This window comes from Rhinoraja longicauda, chromosome 21 (genome assembly GCF_053455715.1).
Source record: "Rhinoraja longicauda isolate Sanriku21f chromosome 21, sRhiLon1.1, whole genome shotgun sequence".
Lineage (NCBI taxonomy): Eukaryota > Metazoa > Chordata > Chondrichthyes > Rajiformes > Arhynchobatidae > Rhinoraja > Rhinoraja longicauda.
The window spans coordinates 20,826,774-20,849,246 of record NC_135973.1 but is presented as its reverse complement, the minus strand read 5'-3'; the positions used below and the strand labels follow the sequence as shown (position 1 = coordinate 20,849,246).

The 22,473-nt window shown below is 47.4% G+C and overlaps 2 protein-coding genes across 2 annotated transcripts in view; both read right to left on the bottom strand.

Moving 5' to 3' along the window:
• daglb (diacylglycerol lipase, beta) overlaps positions 1-15,198 on the bottom strand; it is a 29,180-nt gene extending 13,982 nt beyond the window's left edge. Inside the window, exons 1-9 of the mRNA XM_078418051.1 lie at positions 14,997-15,198; positions 10,998-11,149; positions 10,075-10,249; positions 8,768-9,029; positions 5,756-5,881; positions 4,983-5,116; positions 1,975-2,101; positions 1,540-1,623; positions 336-413 (exon numbers count right to left, since the gene is read on the bottom strand). Coding sequence (XP_078274177.1) covers positions 336-413; positions 1,540-1,623; positions 1,975-2,101; positions 4,983-5,116; positions 5,756-5,881; positions 8,768-9,029; positions 10,075-10,249; positions 10,998-11,149; positions 14,997-15,091 — 1,233 coding nt within the window. The 5' untranslated portion in view covers positions 15,092-15,198. The remainder of the gene's footprint in view (positions 1-335; positions 414-1,539; positions 1,624-1,974; positions 2,102-4,982; positions 5,117-5,755; positions 5,882-8,767; positions 9,030-10,074; positions 10,250-10,997; positions 11,150-14,996) is intronic.
• A 5,461-nt stretch (positions 15,199-20,659) lies between these two features.
• Positions 20,660-22,473, bottom strand: part of kdelr2b (KDEL endoplasmic reticulum protein retention receptor 2b) — a 38,246-nt gene continuing 36,432 nt past the window's right edge. Inside the window, exon 5 of the mRNA XM_078418050.1 lies at positions 20,660-21,661. Coding sequence (XP_078274176.1) covers positions 21,627-21,661 — 35 coding nt within the window. The 3' untranslated portion in view covers positions 20,660-21,626. The remainder of the gene's footprint in view (positions 21,662-22,473) is intronic.

Here is a 22,473-nt window from a genome sequence, read left to right as displayed (position 1 = left end):
TAGGAATAAGGTCTTAGCCTCCCCAACTTCTCCCCAAAGCTCAGGCTCTTGAGACTTGGCAACAGCCTTGTAAATCTTCTCTGCATCCTTTCCAGCTTAACAACATCTTTTCTATAACAGGGTGACCACAACTGAACACAATATCTAAATGTGGCCTCACCAAGGTCTTCTACAACTGCAACATGACGTCCCAACTTCTATACTCACTACTCTGACTGGTGAAGGCCAATGTAACAAAAGCCTTCTTAACCACCTTGTCTACCTGATGCACTTATTTCCAGCTTGACGACTTCATTCTCGTGGGACAGTCAGTACAGATCGAGCGGAGAACTTACGTTGTGTGCCACACATTCTCCCGTCATCCCGCTGATGTTTAAGGACCCACAGTCTGCACACATGTCAGTCAGAGCATCCTGTGGGATAAAGCAAACGTGAGAGCAGCTTGGAGCGGGTGCAGGAACACACTCCTCTCCGTGTGCCCTGGCTTGTTATAGACATCTTTTTAGACTTTACTTTAGGCTTTAGATAATGCAGCGTGGAAACAGCCCCTTCAGCACACCGAGTCTGTGCCGACCACCAAACACCCGTTCACACACTAGTTCTCTGTTATCCCACTTTCACATCCACTCCCTACACACTAGGGGCAATTTACAGAGAACAGTTAACCTACAAACCCACGCGTCTTTGGGATGTAGGAGGAAACCAGGCTGCCTGGAGGAAACCCATGCAGTCACAGGAGAACGTGCAAACTCCACAGACAGTACCAGAGGTCAGGATGGAACCTGGGTCTCTGGCACTGTGAGGCAGCGGCTCCACCAGCTACGCCGCTGTGCTTGGGACTGGGAGCCACAAGAGGGAGCTAGCGAGTCATAAATCCAGCATGACATGCAAGTGGTTCAGTGATGAGGCCCATGGGTAAACTGGGAGGATGACTCCTTATCAGACTGAGTGGCAGCCAAACACGGTCCCCAGGATAGGGTTAGGGTTGCAGTTAGGCACTCCAAGCACTCCAAGACTCTCGCACTGGACTGAGGAGCTGGGGAGGGAAGTGGCCACGCAATGCACTCCATCGGAAGGGTGGAAACGCTGTCTGGATTTCTTTGCAGCTTGGTTTGTGGTGCGGCAACAGATTTAGGCCGGGCATCATATCTGTGTGTGTAAGTGAGTGAGTAAACAAACAAATAAATACAGAGAGGCCAGACGTCACCCACTCACTACAATGCCACCTCCAACATTTGCACAATTGAAGACACAAGCTGCTGCAGATGCTGCTTTACAAAGGTAAGACACAAAATGCTGGAGTAACTCAGCGCGCAAGGCAGCATCTCTGCAGGACATGGGTGGATAACGTTTCCAATCAGAATCCTTCTTCACGGCCTGAAGAAGAATCCTGAAACCAAACGTTGCCTATCCAAGTGCTGTTGTTCTTTACACAAATGAAGCTTTAAAAGCCGGGCATGGGGAGGCTCACCTCCAGGGAGAGAGTTCCCCGTGGGGAGACTCACCTTCAGGGAGAGAGTTCCCTGTGGGTAGACTCACCTTCAGGGAGAGAGTTCCACGCACCGCCACCACGACCGCCTCCTTCTTGTGGTCCAGTGCCACAAAAAACGGGATTTCGTAGATCTGTATCATGGGGCAAAAATAAAATGTGAAGCTTCATAACTTGCGCCATCTTCCCCCCCCCCCTCTGATCTCCGTCTCCCAATCCCTGCCCCTCTAACTACCTCAGCCTCTAATACCTCTTCCGGCAGCTCGTTCCATATACCCACCACCCCCTGTGTGAACAGGTTGCCCCTCGTGTTCCTACTAATTCGTTCTCCTCTCACCTGCCCTCTGGTTCTTGATTCCCCTACTCTGGGTAAAAGACTCTGTGTCTATTCCCCTCGTGAGCTTGGAGCCCTCCCTGCCCATTTCCGGGCAGCGCTGAGCTCTCTCTCTCTCTCTCTCTCTCTCTCTCTCTCTGTGGGCCGTTACCTTATTGTGCAGGCTGACATGAATGAAGTCGCGGTGCTGCAGTCCCGTGGTCTGGAGCATGGAGCTGACGTTGCAGTCCAGGCAGCCTCCGCCACCCTCGGGCAGGTCGGGAGCTTGGCTTCTGCAGCTGCAGGGGGAAACAAATGCAACAAGAGCTCAGGGCGTGCAGCACAGTGTTCACGGGATCACCGTAACCAACGCGCACCTTCTTCCCCCCCCCCCCCCCCCCCCCGCCCGGCAAGGAACTCAGCCCCCCCCCATCCCTCAATCCCATGGCCCTCCCAACACAAAGGAGCCACAAGGCAGGACTTTATTAAAACCTTCAAAAAGCAGCAGTGGCACAGCGAGATGAGCTACAGCCTCACAGTGCCAGAGACCAGGGTTCAATCCTAACCTCGGGTACTCTCTGTGTAGTTTGCCCCTCTCCGTGACCACGTGGATTTCTTCCGGGCGCTTCTGATTCACACCTCAAGGACGTACAGGTTTGTAGGTTAATTGGCCCTCGTGTGATCAGGTGACTGGTGGTCAGTGTAGACTCGTTGGGCTGAAGGGCCAGTTGACATGCTGTATCTTTCAATCAATTAGCGTCACAGAGTCACACCACACAAAACTATCCCTTCGGCCCAACTTGTCCATGCCAACCAAGATGCCCCACCCTCAACCAAGTTGACAGATATGGTTAGGGCCAGCATCAGGTGTGACCTGCACACTGTGCTCCCTCTATGACCTATGTACAACAGTGCAGCACACAAACAGGCCCTTCAGCCCACCAAGCCTGTGCTGACCAAGGTGCCAATCTAAACAATCAATATTGTACGATAATCTAGAAATAAGGAACTGCAGATAGTTGTTTGCAAAAAAAAACCAATACACAGTGCTGGATTAACTCAACTGGTCAGGCAGCATCTCTGGTGAACTTGGATATGTGACATGTGACATTTGGGGTCATGACCCTTTTTCAGAAAGGTCTGAAGTGTCTCGACCCGAGGCGTCACCTGTTCATGCTCTCCAGTGTTGTTGTCTGACCCGCTGAGTTATTCCGGCACGTTGTACCTTTTGTGTACCATAATCTCCCTGCTAATGCCCCTGCTGTGAGGACAAGTTCGCGTGTGCCTTCTTCACTATTTATCTATCTCTGCTGATGTGTGAATGGGCCCACCTGTGTCTTGCGTTGCATTTAATGACCATTTTTTGGCAGATGTGCTGAGTTTATGTTTTTGATATAGAACATAGAACTGCATAGCACAGGGATTGGCCCTTCGGCTCAAACTCATATACTGTGTTCAATACTTGAAGGAACAACTAATTTAACACTAACTCTGAACTCGATGCAGGGAGAAGCACGTTTACACAATTCGCTTGGCTGCTAGGTTTGACTTGGGAAATGGCAAGAGTTTAATTTAACTCTTTTTCCCCTCCCGGGGCGACCTGCATCTTTGGAAATTGTGGACAAGTCATTGTGTTACATCATGTTTTGCAACATCCTGCATTTCTCAACAACTTCATTCAGAAAAGCTTTAACTGACTATCTCCACACCCAGGAAGGCATTGTGCAATGCCCTCTGGCACAAGATGTTAAACAATTAAGAGCTGCTTGCATTTATGTACCACGTAGCAATATTATCTTCAGTTGGAGACTTGTTCCCTCCCGTAGACATGCCCCGTTCCTTTTTATTCTCAGAGTTATAGTCATACAGCGTGGAAAGTCCCTTTGGCCAAACTTGCCCACACCGATCAACATGTCCCATCTACACTAGTCCCACCTGCCTGCGTTTGGCCCATACCCCTCTAAACCTGTCCTATCCACCTACCTGTCTAATTGTTTCTTAAAGGTTGCAATAGTACCTGCCTCAACTACCTCCTCCGGCAGCTCATTCCATACACCCACCACCCTTTGTGTGAAGATTCCTAATAAATCTTTTCGACTTCACCATAAACCTAAAATTGCTAGGTCCTCTGGTTCTTGATTCCCCTACTCTGGGCAAGAGACCCTGTGCGTCTACCCAATCTATTCCTCTCATGATTTTAAGCATTTCTATAAGATCACCCCTCATCCTCCTGTGCTCGACTGCTAAACCTCTGCCTGCAACTCAGTTTCTATAGTCCTGGCAACATCGTCGTAATTCTTGCTTCATTTTAAAGAAACATTAAATCAACACCTCCGAGACAAAAAGAAGAGGCAGAGGCTGGAATCTTGAGTAAAACACAAAGTGCTGGAGGAACTCAGTGGGTCAGGCAGCATCTGCGGAGGGAATGGACAGATGAGGTTTTAGGTCAGGTTGTGAGAAATCAGTCTGGAGAAGGCTCGAAATGTCGCCTGTGCTTCCCTCCACAGATGTTGCCTGACCTGCCCAGTTCTTCCAGCATTTTGCGTTTTGTTTTCAAAATCAAAACCCGAGTTTCATTCCCAGGGGAGTGTGACAGAGCAGGGACGTAGCCCAGACCATCACACAAACCAACCTCCCTTCCATGGACTCCATTTACACCTCACATTTTTTTGGCAAGGCCACCAGCACATTTAAGGATGAGTCTCACCCCAGTCATTCTCTGTTCTCTCCTCTCCCATCGGGCAAGAGGTACAGAAGTGTGAAACATGCCTCCAGATTCAGACAGTTTCTTCAACAACTGTCCTCTCTCCAACCAGAGAGCGGTCCTGAGCTATCGTCTACCTCATTGGAGACCCTTGGACTGCCTTTAATCGAACTTTACTGGACTTTATCTTGCACTAAACATTATTCCCTTTATTCTGTATCTGTACACTGTGGAGGGCTTGATTGTAATCATATCTAGTCTTTCCGCTGACTGGTTAACACACAACAAAAGCTTCTCATTGCACCACCATACACGTGACAATAAACTGAACGAAAGTAAACTAACTAAACTGATATTTGTACCTCAACCCTCTCGGGCAGGTGGGACTAGCGTAGATGGGGCATCTTGGTAGTCAGGGACGGGTTGGGCCGAAGGGCCTGTTTCTGTGCTGTCTGACTCTACAAGCAGGGACTCACCACCAGCAGCCACAGTTCAGCTTGCAGAGGCCAGTCAGCGGGTGACTGAAGATGTAGAGGGGCCAGCCGTAGACTGCAGCAGCAAAGCGCATGTAATGGAACGCGGTCTCCAGATTCGCATCCAGCTCCTCCACCTGTGGACAACAATGAGGCGATGCTGAGCCACACACGAATGAACATGATGCGCCACCATGTGGAGAACTACACTCTGCACCTTCCCCTTTGCTCCAGATAATTTAGTTTTTAATTATTTTAATAGCTTTTAGAAATACCACATGGAAACAGGACCTTCAGCCCACAGAGTCCATGCCGACCATCAATCACCCGTTCACACTAGTTGCATATTATCCCACTTTCTTAATCACTTTCTTAGCCATAGTGGCGCAGCTGCTGCTTCACGGCGCCAGAGACCCAGGTTCGATCCTGACCTCGGGTGATGTCTGTGTGGAACTTGCACGCTCTCTCTGTGACCACTTGCGTTTCCTCTGGGTGCTCCGGTTTCCCCCCCACATCCCAAAGACGTGTATGTTTGTGGGTTAATGGGCCCTGTGTGAATTGTCCCAAGTGTACGGGGAGTGGATGAGAAAATGGAGTAACATAGAACTCGTGTGAATGGGTGATCGATAGTCAGTGTGGACTCGGTGGGCCTGAAGGGTTTGTTTCCAGGCTGTATCTCTAAACAAAACCAGACCATCAACATTTGTAAATACATGTTTTTCACCCCGTGTGCAGGTGGGAAGTCCGACTGCTTTTATGTTTGACTGTAAACTTACAGCGGCTGCTGGCTGTGGGTCCGGGCAAGCCTCGTTGTCTAGCTCCCGGCTCCGCTCGATCTTGTCCTGCTCCAGGTGCAGGAGGGAGAGTCCTGCAGCAATGTCGCCGGGGACAAGGTCAGTGTCCTGCCCACCGCCGCCACCGAGAGGAACACAAGGGAGAGAACAGATAACAACAAGATCCAGTCACAGCATTCCTTCATCTCCATCTACACCTCGCGCTGCCTCGGCAAGGCCGCCAACACAATCAAGGACCAATCTCACCACGGCCACTCCCTCTACTCCCCTCTCCCAACAGGCAAGAAATACAGAAGTGTGAAAACGCACATCTACAGATTCGGGGACAGTTTCTTCCCAACTGTTATGCAACTAAACCATCCTCTCACTAACTAGAGAGCAGTCCTGAACTCCCATCTACCTCATTGGAGAGCCTTGGATTATCTTTAATCAGACTTTATTGGACTTTATCTTGCACTATTCCCTGTATTCTGTATCTGTACACGGCTCGATTGTTATCACTGACGGGGTAGCACATAACAAAAAGCTTTTCACTGCACCTGGGTACACATGACAATAATGAACTAAACTACCAAAGGACCTGAGATACAGAACCGTTGATCTACAAGTCCTGTTTAACTACTTCCATCATAGCCATGGAACCTATATGAAAACTAGTGCCCACAATGATGACCCTGAAACAACTGGATTCATATCAAAACCCATGATATTGTATCATGTAAAAGAAAGACACAAAGTGATGGAGTAACGCAGCAGGTCATACAGCATCTCAGGAGAACATGGGATAGGTGACATTTTAGTCAGAAAACCTTCTTCAGACTGTTTGCCATTAACTGTACACCTTTCCCTGCATTCAAACTCCCAAAGTGTAACAACACTTGATGAGCTTTCAGCAATATTTCCAACACAATTTGCTGTTATTTAATTTAAAAAAGTTAAATTTCCTTCCCCGAATATGATCCGGATATGAGACAATATCGACACCTATCCATGTTCTCCAGAGATGCTGCCTGACCCGTGGAGTTAATCTACCACTTTGTGTCTTTCTTTTATATTTTCTTTCTTTTCTTTAATCTTTTTTTGTAATCCAAGATCTGCAGTTCCTTCTATCTACATTGTCTCATATCCTTCAGGGAGGGAAATCTACCACGCTATGGTTCAATGAAATGATTTGCCATATTGTGTTCATAGCATCACACAGCATGGAATGAGGCCATTCCACCCAACTCATACATGCCCACCAAGATTCCTCAATTAATCAAATAATATGGAAAAACACAGCAGCCACAGGCCCTTCGGCCCACATCGAGTTGCATTAATATGAGCTCTATATCATGTGCGGGCAGAGGAGATGGTTTCAGTTTAGTTTAGTTTATTATCATGTGTACCGAGGTACAATGAAAAGCTTTTTGTTGCGTGCTAACCAGTCAGCAGAAAGACAATACATGATTGCAATCGTTTGGTCTAGCAGGCTCAGCCCAGACAGAGTGGGCCAAAGGGCCAGCTCCTGTGCTGTACTTTTCTATGCCTTACAGAGCAGCCAGTCATACAGCATGGAAACAGGCCCTTCAGCCCAACCCGTCCTTGCCGACCAAGATGCCCCATCTAATCTAGTCCCATATGCCCATGTTTGGTCCATATTCCTCTATGCCTTTCCTATTCATGTCCCTGTCCAAATGCCTTTTAAATGCTGTTATAATACCTGCCTCAACTACATCCTCTGGCAGCTTGTTCCATATACCCACCAAACTCTCTGTCAAAACGTTGCCCCTCAGGTTCTATTAAATCTTTCATCGCTCACCTGAAACCCATGTTCTCTGGTTCTTCATTCCCCAACGCTGGGTAAAAGACTGTGCATTCACCCCATCAATTCCCCTCACGATCTTATACACCTCTATAAGATCACCCCTCACCCTCTCCAAGGAATAAAGTCCCAGCCTGTCCAACCTCTACCTGGCAACATCCTCGTAAATCCAGCTTAACAACATCTTTCCTATAACAGGGCGACCAAATCTGAACAGAATACTTTAAATGTGGCCTCACCTATGTCTTGTACAACTATAACAAGACCTCCCAACTTCTATACTCAATACTGATAAAGGCCAATGTGCCAAAAGCCTTCTTGACCACCCTATCTACTTGTGACGCCACTTTCAAGGAACTATGTACCAGCATTCCCAGATCTCCCCACTCTACGACACACCCAGAATCCTGCCATTCACTGTGTAGGTCCTGCCCTAGTTTGACTTCCCAAAATGCAATACCTTGCTCTTCTCAGTATTAAACTCCATTAACTATTCCTCAGCCCACCTGTCCAACCAATCAAGATCCTGCTGCAAGTTTTGACAACCCATCTTCACCATCTACAATACCACCCATTTTAGTGTCACCTGCAAACTTGCTAATCATGCCTTGTACCTTCTCGTCCAAATCATTGATATACATGGCAAACAGCATTGGGCCCAGCACCGAACATTGAGGCACACCACGTCACAGGCCTCCAGTACGAAAAACAACCTTCCGTCATTACCCTCTGCTTCCATCCCCATGCGATCTAATCTTCCAGAGCAGCCTACCATGCAAAACCTTGTCAAATGCCTTGCTGAAATCCATATATGTGTCTACAGCTCTGCCCTCAGCAACCTTTTTTGTCACATCTTCACAAAAACTCAGATTTGTGAGACACATCTCCCACGTACAAAACTGCTGACTATCCCTAATCAGCCCTTGTCCATCCAAACAAGGCAATAAATTCTAGGAGCAGAATTAAGCCATTCCACCCATCAAGTCTACTCCACCATTCAATCACGGATAATCTATCTTTCCCTCGACCCCATTCTCCTGCCTTCTCCCCATGACCCATAGCACCATAATCCCAGATGCGTGTATATTGAGTTCTGGAGTATAGAAGTGGTGGGCAGTGGTTTAAAGAAGGAGAGAGATTTAATAGGAAGCAGAGGGGGCATATTGTTGCACCAGAGGCTGGGGACTGACCATGAAGAAGGTGCTGAAGAGCTGTCCGATGTGGGTGAAGGCCGTTTGGGTGTCAGCGTCCCTGGCGATGCAGCAGCAGAGCAGCTTCAACCTGTACTCCCAGACGCGGGCGGCCAGCGAGCGGGCTGTGTACAGCAGCTGCCCCGACTCGCTGCTCTCCAAGTCCTGCCCGCCTCCAGGCAGCAACCCCGGCCGCTTGGGGTTGCCCAGAGGGTCGAACACAACAAGCACAGCGATCACCGTGAACAGCAGGAAAATCCAGCTGCAAAACGCAGACGTTTGCGAGTTAGTGACAGATTTGACGTTCCTCAAAAATATACCTTTATTAAATTCCACTGGAGCCCAAAACCATTGTACATTCGACACGGGGTCCCCAATCCCCGAGTCAGCAGATCCAAGGATCAAGATGTTGGAGTAACTCAGCCGGCCAGGCAGCCTTAGGGCGGCCCAGTGGGGCAGCGGGTAAAGCCGCTGCCTCTCAGAGTCAAAGACCCAGGTTCGATCCTGACCTCGGGTGCTGTCTGAATGGAGTCACCACATTCTCCCTGTGACCGTTTGGGTTTCCTCCGGGTGCGCTGATTTCCTCCCACACCCCAAAGACGTGCGGATTTGTGGGTTAATTGGCCTCTGTAAATTGTCCCGGGTATGTAGGGAGTGGATGTTCAGCGTGGACTCGGTGAGCCAAAGGGTCTGCTTCCATGCGGTGTGTCCAATGTGGAGGCAATGGACAGTCAACATTTCACGTCAGGGTCACCTGTTCATTCCCTCCATAGATGCCGACTGACAACTGAGTTACTCCAGCACTTTGTGTTTTGTTCAACATTCCAGCATTTGCAGTATCTTGTGGAACCAAGGATCAAGTCCTATTGAAAGTAATCGTAATTGCATTGCTTGTTGCAGATGATACTACCATGTGCCATTGTGCCAGCCTGGCTGTGCAAGTCTTTAGTCTTTAGAGACACAACATGGAAACAGGCCCTTCGGCCCATTGAGTCCGCCCTGACCAGCGATCACCCCATACACTAGCACTATCCCACACACTAGGGGCAATTTACAAATTACAGGAGCCAATTAACCTACAAATGTGTACGTCTGTTGGAGTGTGCGAGGAAACTGGAGCACACGGAGAAAACCCACGCGGTCACAGGGAGAAGGTACAAACTCCACACAGACAGCGGGATTGAACCCGGGTGTCTGGCGCGATAAGGCAGCAACTCTGCCGCTGCACCACCCTCAATGGGCGGGAAGTTAAATCAATGCTGAACAACTTGCGTGTTGCTGTAGATAGAATTTAAGCACATTCCTACCTTGCAATGACAGCGATTGAGATCGTATTGATCAAGGTGGCAGGACAGCCCTGCGTTTCATCATTGATCAAGACAGCACCCATGATGGCCCAGCCCAGCTCGGGTAGGTAGAGAGCAGTTCGGACATAGATCAGAACAGGGATATGTCGTCGAGGGCGGAGATTGGTGATGGTTCCTGCAGATGAAATATGTTAATGAAATGAATAAAACAGCAAAAACAATAAACAGTGTCTAAGGTAGACAAGTGCTGGAGTAACTCAGCGAGTCAGGCAGCATCTCCAGAGAAAAAGGATAAGTGACGTTTCGGGTCGGGTCGAAAGAAGGGTCCCAGTCTGAAACTTTACCTATCCATATTCTCCAGAGATGCTGTCTGACCCGCTGATCTTTCCTATCCATTGCCTATTCAAGTGAGTTTTAAATGTTGTTATGGTACCTGCCTCAACTACCTCCTCTGGCAGGTCGCTCCATATACCCACCACCCTCTGTGAAAATGCCTGAGCTATATGGAGAGATTGGGCAGGCTAGGACTTTATTGCTTGGAGCGCAGGAGGCTGAGGGACAGATAAAATCACGAGGGGAATAGATATGGTGAATCCACAGTGTCCAAAACAAAACATTTTGCAGTTCACATAAGTTCTATGCTATCCCACTTTCTCATCCACTCCCTACACACTAGGGCCAATTTACAGTGGCCAATTAACCTACAAACCCACACGTCTTTGGGATGTGGGAGGAAACCGGAGCAATGGAGGAAACCCACGTTGTCACAGGGAGAATGTGCAAATTCCACACACAGACAGAACCCAAGGTCAGAATTGAACCCGGGTCTCTGGCGCTGTGAGACAGCAGTTCAACCCGCTGCGCCACCGTGTCACCCTCAACCATGACGATTCTATAAATGAACAAATAGATTAAACATTCACCTTGCATACTAACGCATACTATGACAAACAGGATGATAATGATGGCAGCCAGAAGAACAATCAAGACCAAAAGATAGCTGGGGAGAATCCTTCCATGTCTACAGTCAAGCTGCCCTCTGTAGGTCAGGTACAGCACCAGGATCCCGATCCACCTGTAAACAAGAGCATAACGTTAAAGCCAGCGTCTGGCACAGCAGCAGCATGGGAAGCTTCTCAGTGTCACCAGGTCACCTTTAAACCTGCCAACAATACACAACAAAACAGAGAGAAAGGGGCCCAAGGTAACAGCGGCATGAAATAAAATACAAAATATAAGGACGCAAGGAACTGCAAATGCCGGTTTACAGAACAAAGACACAAAGTGATGGAGTAACTCAGCAGGGTAGGCAGCATCTTTATCTCAATGGTGTCAGATTAGGTAAAGGAGAAGTGCAACGAGACCTGGGTGTCCTTGTACACCAGTCACTGAAAGTAAGCGTGAGGTACCGCAGGCAGTGAAGAAAGCTAATGGCTTGTTGGCCTTCATAATGAGAGGATTTGAGTATAGGAGTAAAGAAGTTCTTCTGCAGTTGTATAGGGTCCTGGTGAGACCACATCTGGAGTATTGTGTGCAGTTTTGGTCTAATTAGAGGAAGGAGTATTGAGGAAGTGCAGCGTAGGTTCGAGGTTAATCCCCGGGACTGTCATATGGGGAAAGATTGGAAAGTAGGCTTGTATTCACTGGAGGTTTAGAAGGATGAGAGGGAATCTTATAGAGACGTATAAAATTATGAAAGGACTGGACAAGCAAGTTGCAGGAAAAATGTTCCCAATGTTGGGGGAGTCCAGAACCAGGTGCCACGGAATAAAGGGGAGGCCATTTAAAACTGAGGTGAGAAAAGAACTTTTTCACCCAGAGAGTTGTGAATTTGTGGAATTCCCTGCCAAAGAAGGCAGTGGAGGCCAATTCACTGGATGAATTTAAAAGAGAGCTCTACGGGCTAGTGGAATCAAGGGGTATGGGGAGAAGGCAGGCACAGGTTACTGATTGTGGATGATCAGCCATGATCACAATGAATGGCGGTGTTGGCTCAAAGGGCCAAATGACCACCTCCTGCACCTATTTTCCATGTTTCTATGTTTGGATAGGTCTATGTTTTAGGTCAGGACTGACTGGTGGAGTGGGAGAAGTTCCATGGCCTATCCCTCTGGGCTACTCCCGTTTGCCTGCGGTTTGCCCCATATACGTCTATATCTTTCCTATCCATACATGTGTCCAAATGTATTTTAAAAGTCACAATTATATCCACCTATAGCTTCCTCTGGCAGCTCGTTTCAGATACAGACTTCCCTCTGAGTGAATAAGCTGCCCAAGGTCCCTCCTCATTCTCCCCCCTCTCACCTTAAGCCTGTGCCCTCTCGTTTTAGAGTTCTCTACCCCCGGGGGAACAAGACTGTGAGCATTCACTTTATCCATGCCCTTCATGATCTTGTGCACTTCGATAAGGTCACCACTCAGCTCACTGCTACGCTCCACAGAAAAATGACCCAGCCTATCCAACCTCTCCCTATAACTAATACTTTCATGCCCAGGTAATATACTGGTGAATCTCTTCTACCCCCTTTCCAACTTAATGACACCCTTCCTATAGCTGGGGGATCATAACTGCACACAGTACTCAGTGTGTGGTCCCAATGACAACTTGTATAGCTGCATTATGATGTCCCCAACTTTTGTACTCGGCACCCTTCCCTTGAAGGCAAGCACGCCAAACGCCTTCTTCGCCACCCTGTCCACTCGACTTTTCACTCAGAGAAGGGAACTGTGCACCTGCACTCCCACATCTCTGTTCTGCAGCACTCTCCAGGACTCTGCCAGTTGCCGTGCAAGTCTTATCTTGTTTTGTCATTGCAAAGAGCAACTCCTTACATTTGTCAGGTTTGCTGCATTCCAATCTGCAAGAACAGCTCTGAAATCTATTGCTGAGGAAGACATTTCTAAATCGCTTCCTGCAGAGCCACCATTATGCAATACATACAAAGTCAGTTGTGAGCAGCGGGATGTGGGTTCGCTAGTCGATCCACACGTCTAAGGAAGGCAATGGCTGGAGGCCCTGGAGCAGCCTGGGACTCGTCTGGATCGGGCACCGCTCCAAGAACTAGAGCGCGGGCTGGACTTTGCAAATGCTGCCAAAACCTGTCGGCTCTTGTATGCAGGATTTCTGTACAATTGCTAATTGGGGATGTGTTTAGGCATGGCAATATTCTGCTGGACTGTATGCAAGAAAATAATTTTACTGTGCGTTTGCACGTGATAATAAAGAACCATTGAACCAGTGTGAAATAGTTACCCATCAATGAGGCCCAGCTACACACAACTAATCCAAAATTGGTGGGTTCAAACCCGACCAGTAATCTCACGAGTAAATAAACTCCTCCTATTGCCTTCACCTCCATTGTGGGGAAGTAAGTGACCGAGAAACATAGTGGCCTCACAGTCGTGGGGAAAGACAGTTGTCACAATTAAAGCTGTCTAAAGAAGGGTCTGGACCCAAAACATCACCTATTCCTTTTCGCCAGAGATGCTGCCTGACCCGCTGAGTTACTCTGAGTGTCTATCTTCACAATTGAAGCACACTTCTGCTCCAAAGATTAAAGGTTCATCAGAATCTAATCCATGTTATGAACAACAACCTTCAGCATCTGAATGAAATCCTGCTCTGAACACCCACGTTCCCCGCTAACACAACCTACATCTCCCCCATACTGGGTTACAGGGGAGGGGATACAGGGGGGGTATCTGGGGTTCAGGGCACCCCACTCTAACCACAAGACCTGCAGGGGTACTTGGGGTTTTGGGGAAGTGGAGGAATGAAGTGGGTGGGGGTTTCGGGGTATTTGGGGTACCCACCAAACCCCAAGTACCCCTGCAGGCCGCCCCGCTCTCACCACACGACCTGCAGGGGTATTTGGGGTTTGGGGGGAGGGGTGGAGTGGGAGGGGGTTCAGACAGTGTGGGGGGCAGGGTTCAGGGGGTATTTGGGTACAGGAGCCGCCCCGCTCTCACCACATGACCTGTAAGGGTATTTGGGGTTTGGGAAGAGCGGCAGGGAGTTCAGGGGAAAGTCGGGGAGTGTTAGCGGTACATGGACCACCCTGCTCCCACCACACAACCCGCAGGGGTAATTGGGGTACAGGGGTAAGGATTGGAGGGGGGTGTTGGGGGTACAGAGGGAGGTGTTGGGGGTACAGAGGGGGGAGGTTGGGGAGCACAGAGGGGGGAGGTTGGGGAGCACAGAGGGGGGAGGTTGGGGAGCACAGAGGGGGGAGGTTGGGGATCACAGAGGGGGGTGTCGGGGGGTACATGAGAGCCACGGGCTGCTCCGCTCTCACCACACGACCGGTTAATGTCTTCGGGGTACAGGGGAGGAGTTGAGGAGTATTAAGGGTACAGAGAGGATGTCTGGGGGTACAGAGGGGTGACGTCGGGGAGCACAGAGGGGGAGGTTGGGGAGCACAGAGGGGGTGTCGGGGGTACAGAGGTGGTGTCGGGGGTACAGAGGGGGGAGGTTGGGGAGCACAGAGGGGGGTGCCGGGGGTACATTGTGGAGCACAGAGGGAGTGTCGGGAGCACAGAGGGGGTGTCGGGGGGTACACTGGGGAGCACAGAGGGGGTGTCGGGAGCACACTGGGGAGCACAGAGGGGGTGTCGGGAGCACAGAGGGGGTGTCGGGAGCACAGAGGGGGTACACTGGGGAGCACAGAGGGGGTACACTGGGGAGCACAGAGGGGGTACACTGGGGAGCACAGAGGGGGTGTCGGGGGGTACACTGGGGAGCACAGAGGGGGTGTCGGGAGCACAGAGGGGGTGTCGGGAGCACAGAGGGGGTACACTGGGGAGCACAGAGGGGGTACACTGGGGAGCACAGAGGGGGTACACTGGGGAGCACAGAGGGGGTGTCGGGAGCACAGAGGGGGTGTCGGGGGGTACATGAGAGACACGGGCCGCCCCGCACTCACCACACGACCCGCAGCAGCAGCTCGAAGGCCCCGGGAAAGACCAGGTCGTCCCCGGCCAGAGACCAGCGCCTCCCAAACGCCACCAGCGCCGGCATGTCGCCGCCCTCGCTGCCCGTCACCCGGCGGCGGAGTCCGCGGCGCCCCGGCCCCCGGCAGCTCGGCCACAACAGGGAGGAGGCGCCGCCATCACCGTCCCGCCCCTCCCCCGGACACCGCCGCCCCGCACAAACGTTCCGCCCCGCACAAACGTTCCGCCCCGACACTCGCTCCACCCTCTCTTCCTCTTCTTCACCACCACACGCAGCGATCATATCACCTTTGTGTCGTGTCAGTTTTAAGTTGCTAAATAACTATTTCTGGACTTGTATGCTTAAAATGGAGCCTTCTTTTTGTAATTCCAGCCTCATTAAAGGACTGAGCAGGCTCTATGGCCTATTTTAAAACACAATTTGTCACTGCTGTCATATAGGAATCAGAGCAACCAGATCCCACGATAGGAATGGGATTCATAATCAGATCTTAGAACATTGAACACGGAACATTGCAACTAGGAAGGGGCCTTCAGTCCACAATGTTTGTATCGAACATTTTGTCAAGTTAAACTGGTCTCATCTCCCTGTACATGATCCATATCCCTCTATTCCTTGCATTTCCATGTGCCTAGCCTCTTAAACACCTCTATCATATCTACCTCCACCACCACCCCTGGCAATGCATTCCAGCCCCCCCAGCATTCTCTGTGTAAAATAACTTGGCCTGCACATCTCAATTAAACTTTATCCCTTTCACCTTATAGCTATGTCCTCCATTGTTGGGCATTTCCACCCTGGGGAAAAGGGTTCTAACTGTCTACCCTATCTATGCCTCTCATAATTTGATATACTTCTATCAAGTCTCCCTTCAGCCTCCGAGATTCCAGAGAAAACAATCCAAGTTTATCCAATCTCTCTTTGTAGCTGAAATCCTCTAATCCAGGGAGCATTCTGATAAACCTCCTCTGCACCCTCTCCAAAGCCTCCACATCCTTCCTGCAATGGCATGACAATACTCCAAATCTTGGTTGAATGTGAGCATTTGAATTAGAAATATGAGTTCTGGAGTTTTCCTCAAGGCATCCATTGGTGATGTAGGACGTGGCATATTAATCTGGATAGAAGATTGTCTAGCTAATGTCAAGGAGGCATACATGGGTCTTTTGCTGGTTTGCAGGGTATAATAATCGGTGAACCACAGGGATTTGTATTGGAATCTGAGCTTTTTACAATTTATATTTAGGTTTGGATTTATTATTGTCACATGTACCAAGGGACAGTGAAAAGCTTTCTTTAGCATGCATCCACATAGATTAGATGTACCATACATGGATACAATGCAATTCAAACTCAGAAGTACAATAGGTAGAACAAAGGGAAATATACAAAGTGCAGAATATAGTTCTCTGCATTGTAACACGTCAGTTCCAGAGACAAAGTCCAATGTCTGCAATGGGGTAGAGGTGAATCAGACTTCAATCAGTACCCTAACTTATGGAAAGTTCGTTCAGAAGCCTGATAACAGAGGGGAAGAAGCTGTTCCCAAGTCTAGTGGTGTGCAGTTTCAAGGTTCTGCCGGATGGGAGCAGGGAGGAGGGAGGAGGAACATCTAGGGCAAGACAGGTTTTTATGTTGACTGCTCTCCCAAGGCAGCGGGAAGTGTAGTCAGGGGAGCATGGTCTGTGAGATGGACTGGGCAACATCGACAACTCTCTGCAATTTCTCGCGGTCTTGGGGGGAGCTATTCCAAAACTAATCTGTGATGAAATCTGACAGTATGCTTTCTTTGGTGCATCTGTAGAAATTTGTAAGAGTCACTGGAGACATGCCGAATTTCCTCAGTCAGCAGAGGAATATAAATGGATGAATGCACAAAAGGTGTTAAATTTGCTGATGATGCATAGATGCAGTGGATGCGTCCAGTCTGTCCACATAGAAATCCCACACATTCCAGGGACCAGTCAACGTGTTGGGACTTGCTGACACTATAAAGTTCCCTTTTTCTTTGAACAGAATAATGCCATCAGCAACATATGTGACATTTATAGAATCGGTCTACATACACGTATAAGAATTGCACAATGTAACTGATCCCTGTCATTATATTGTTACAGCATGTTTGCCTGCATGAGTATAGGTGCAGAAAAAAAATCATCTTTAGTTTAGTTTAGAGAAATACAGCGCGGAAACAGGCCCTTCGGCCCACCGGGTCCGCGCCGACCAGCGATCCCTGCACCTTAACACTATCTGACACCCACAAGAGACATTTTTTACATTTACCAAGCCGATTAACCTACATACCTGTACGTCTTTGGAGTGTGGGAGGAAACCGAAGATCACGGAGAAAACCCACGCAGGTCACGGGGAGAACGTACAAACTCCGTACAGACAGCACCCGTAGTCGGGATCGAACCTGGGTGTCCGGCGCTGCATTTGCTGGAAGGCAGCAAACCTTGTGACGGCTTTTGCACTTAAATAAAATCTGCCCTTTCTCTGTATAATCTACAGGTTTTTTTTCTTTTTCACTATCAGTTGTACTTGTGTATGGTTTGATTGTATTCATGTATGGTGTTTGCATGGAGAGCACAACAAATAAGGTTTTTACTGTATCTTGGCACTTGTAACATAAATAAACCAATACAACTCTACCACTGTGACACCGTAGCTTTTTACTCTCTAGCTTTTTTATTGAATAAAACACTTCTTTAGAACCATATTATTGCACTCTTAGCGTTTGTTTTTATGTGTATGTATATGTGTCTACCCACTGAACTTTTTTAATTTTATTATATTGTTTACAGAGTACTATATTTAGTATTCTGCTGTGCTGCTGCAAGTAAGAATTTCATTGTTCTGCCTGGGACATATGACAATAAAATACTTTTGGTAGGTTACAATTTAAGAGACGTATCTCCTTATCCCACACCTTGTCCAAACAATTTGCCAATCAAAAACCTCTTTACTTGTATCCACCTATCATTTTAAAACAGGAAATTGCAGATGCTAGTTTGCAAATGAAGACACCACAAAGTGCTGGATGCTTAGGGGATCAGGCATCGCTGGAGAACATGGATAAGTGACTTTTCAGGTCCCGACCCGAAACACCTATCCATGTTCTCCAGAGATGTTGCCTAACCCGCTGAGTTACTCCAGCACTTTCTGTCTTCCACTAACATTTGCCAGACTTTGCCCCACTCCCACCTCTCTTCCAGCTGTCTCCTCCCAACTACAAATAGTCTGAAGAAGGGATCTAACTCAAAACATCACCTATCCATGATCTCCAGAGATGCTGCCTGATCCACCGAGTTACTCCAGCACTGTCTTTTTTAAGTAAACCAGCAACTGTGGCTCCTTGTGTCTACAGAGACCTGTTGGGCTGGGAATTTAGCCAGTGCCACTTGTGTGCCAGTGGATAAAAATGAATCAAACATCCCATTTTCAAGGACAACTGCTTTAGTTGTACATAATGTCTCTTCAAGTGCACATCAGATTATTTTTACAATGCAATGCCAGTCTTGGCTCCACTGCATTCTGATGTACACTCTCCTCATTTCCCCTCTAATCCTACTTTCTTTTAAAGATCGACACAGCTCCTGGCTTCGTTACCACTTAGTTAAGGGAAATGTGTCCTTCTGGAGTCATCAGGCATAATTGGAGAGTCAAAGGCAGGGAAGGATGTTCACATTATGTGAACACACGACGTGAAGGCAAACACAGTAATCTAACAAACACCACACCCTAGAACATGCAGTCACCGTAGGGAGGGAATGGCCCCAGATCAGGGGATGAGAGGATTAGCAAATGTCAAGGTGCACAGGTACCAGGCAAGTGCACCTGAATTTTATTTTGTTTTTAGTTTTTTAAATTTTGGTTTTGGAGATATTGCATGGAAATAGGCCCTTCAGCTCTTCCTCATTAACAACTAAAGCACAGATGAGAAGTCTCAACAGAGGAGATGCTACCATTGAAACAAGGCTGACACCTTGCAGGTTTCAATTTTGGATTTGAGATATGGTGCAGAAAAAGGGCCTTTGGCCCACTGAGCCCACGCCGACCAGCGATCAGCCGATATACTAGCACTATCCTACACACTAGGGACAACTCACAATTTTACCTAAGCCAATTAACTTAAAAACCTGTACATCTTTGGAATGTAGAAGGAAACTGGGGCAACTGGAGAAAACCCACAGGGTCACAGGAGAACGTACAAACTCCACACAGACAGCACCCGTAGTCAGGATCATACCCGAGTCTCTGGTGCTATAAAGCAGCAACTCTACCGTTCTGCCACCGTGCCACCCATTTAGATACCAGCAGATGTTGGTTTATACCAAAGATAGACACAAAATGTCGGAGTAGGTCAGGCAGCATCTCTGGAGAAAAAAAGTCATATTTCGGGTCAAAACCCTTCTTCAGACCCTTATACAGTTTGGTTCACTCCAAGACTAAAGTACTTTCCAACTCCTATTCATGTTACAAAGCAAGTTAGTCCATCGAGTGCTACAAGATTAAAAGCTGTAATTATCAATAAAACTGGCATGAGTTTTATTCTTCAATTTTGGGAGTTATGACAATAAAACACTTGACATACTATTTAAAGCCACTTTCAAGGCAATCGTTCATTTGGACGGAGACGCACGAACTGCAGATGCTGGAATTTTGAGGAAAAACAAAGTATTGGAGGAACTTGTCAGGCAGCATTTGTGGATGGAATGGACAGGCAACATTTCAGGTTGAGACCCTTTCGACTGATCATCCTTTCAAACGGATGAGCAGAAATTCAGCATGACCCTAAATAAGCATCAGCCATTAAAGCAAGAATCACACGGAGACTGAAAATAAAACTTAAATTATGTGTAACCTAACCATACGTGAACATCACTAAACTCTTTGGAAATTTACTGAACGAAAATCCATTCAAACAAATTAAAAATAGAGAACCAAGAACTGAGAGTTGCTTAATATTTGCACTCAAACTTTACAATGTTTTTCATTACAAACAAGGTAGGATGAATGGACACTGCCTAGGAAAATGGAAGATAAAATGAGATGACTACCAAAATTAGACAAGGTAAATGACAAAATTGTTGTCATGTTTTCGATCTAGGAGACTTTGTTTTAAAATTTATTGTACTTAGTGTTATATGAATAGATTCAAAAGCGTACAACTTCTATCACTACAGTTTAAAGCCTTACTGCAACATCAGTGGTGCAAACTTTTGAATGTTAGAGACAAAATGAATACTTTAAGAGATTCAAACACTTGCAGCCTCCCAGTGTAAGCAGGGGGAAGGGTTTCAGAGGAATGAGAGATCTTTAGGTTGGCAAAAAAAATCCTTCCCATAAAGCAACTATAGTTTAATTTTTGAGATACAGCATGGAAACATGCCCTTTGACCCACTAAGTTCGCACTGATCATCGATCACCTGTTCGCACTAGTTCTATTTAAAAACGAAGTGACGGAAGATGCTGGTTTATAACAAAAGATGCAAAGTGCTGGAGTAACTCAGCGGGTCAGGCAGCATCTCTGGAGAACATGGACAGGTGACATTTTGAGTCGGGACTCTAAGTTAGCCCACTTTCCCATTCTTCTAGTAGCTCACAATGTTAGCTACATTGAGATAAATCGTAGACAAATGATGTGCAAGGGAAAGTTTTTCATAAAATGTTTATTGGACAGTATCACAAGATATCATGCAACAGCTCAGTGTAAAAAAAACTACAAGATAACCCTCTCAAATGTTTCAAAAGTAATAAGAGTGGTGGTCGAGGTCATCGATTCTAGGTGATTTGTTCAACAAAATAAAAATCCCAAGATCAAACTCAAAGCCATATGGTCCCTTGAATACTTAACGTTATGCTGTCCAAACCACTTTCCAATCAGTAATATGCACATCCAATGTAGTTAGGTTTACTGATCTTTTATTCACATTCTGTGTGAACATATGCCGAATGGCAGAACTTTTACAATCCTTCTGAAGGTGGTTTTACCACTGAGTAAAGGAAACCTCGTCAGACAGATGACAGGGTCGAATTTGTTATATCAGCCGCAAGACTATTCTAGTGTTTTGAATATCGGGTAGAAGCAGAAAGTGGAAGCTTACGGGGTGGGGAGGAAGAATCAACAAGTTTCATAGAGATTTTTTTTTTTGGCAAATTAAAATAAATACAGCAAGTGGTTGGAAACATGCAGACCAGTTTAGTCAGTTACTGTGTTTGCAAGTTGATTTAATGGGTCAGTCATTTTCTTTTTTTTCCCAAACAATTTGCACTTAATCCTCATTGGAAACACGGGATACGTTTCCAGACCCAGCCTCCCAAGATTTTGTTTGAAACCACTGCAAGTAATTCATCCTTTCAGCATATATTTTTGTAGAAAATATATTTTTACATTGTAATAAAAAAGGCAAGATGCATAAAACAGAAAACTGATGTTTGTGGTCTGTTGTAGGACAAGACAGCTGCTGACATTGAGGTTTGGTGTGTTTCTTAGTGTCTGCCCCGCTCTCTGCTTTAGGCATCTTACGCTCTTGGTTTGTGGTAATGCTTCCTTTGCATGGAGACGACCAACGACAGAAGCTCTGCTGATCTTTGGCACTTAAGCTGGTAGGCTCAGCTTCTTCCCTTTCAGAACTAAAGGAACAAGAGAGAGAAGTTGACATTAGAGGAAAGGAACTGCAGATGCCGGAATCTTGAGCTGGAGGAACTCTTCAGACTTTGGAGATACAGCGCAAAAACTGGACCTTCAGACCACTGGGTCCGTGTCGACCAGCGACCCCCGTATACTAGCACTATCTTACACACTAGGGACAACTTACAATTTAACTGAAGCCAATTAATCTACAAACCCCCACATATTTGGAGTGTAGGAGGAAACCGGAGCACCCGGAGAAAACCCACATGGTTACAGCGAGAACATATAAACTCCATACAGACAGCACCCGTAGACAGGATCAAACCTGGGTCTCTGGCGCTGTAAGGCACCAACTCTACTGTTGCACCACTGCGCTGCCCCAGCCAACTTGTGGGTCAGGCAACATAGAACGATACAGGTAGACACAAAATGCTGGAGTAAATCAGCGGGACAGGCAGCATCTCTGGAGAGAAGGAATGGGTGACGTTTCGGGTTGAGACCCTTCAGTCTGCCTCTCTGACCATTAAGCTATGCTCTCTATTATTTATTGTTTCCATCCAGTGAAAAATCTTCTGTCTAAGAGCATCTGTGGAGGTAATGGACAGGTGACGTTTTGGGTCAGGACCATTCCACAGACTGACAGGTGATGTTTCTTTCAGTTCCTCTGTTTCCCTTGATCCTCTGTCCACTAGTACATCTGGGAGGTTATTTGGGTCTTCCTTAGTGAAGACAGTTCCGAATTACCTGTTGAACTCTTCCACCATTTCCTTGTTACCCATAATAATTTCACCCATTTCTGCCTTCAAGGGAC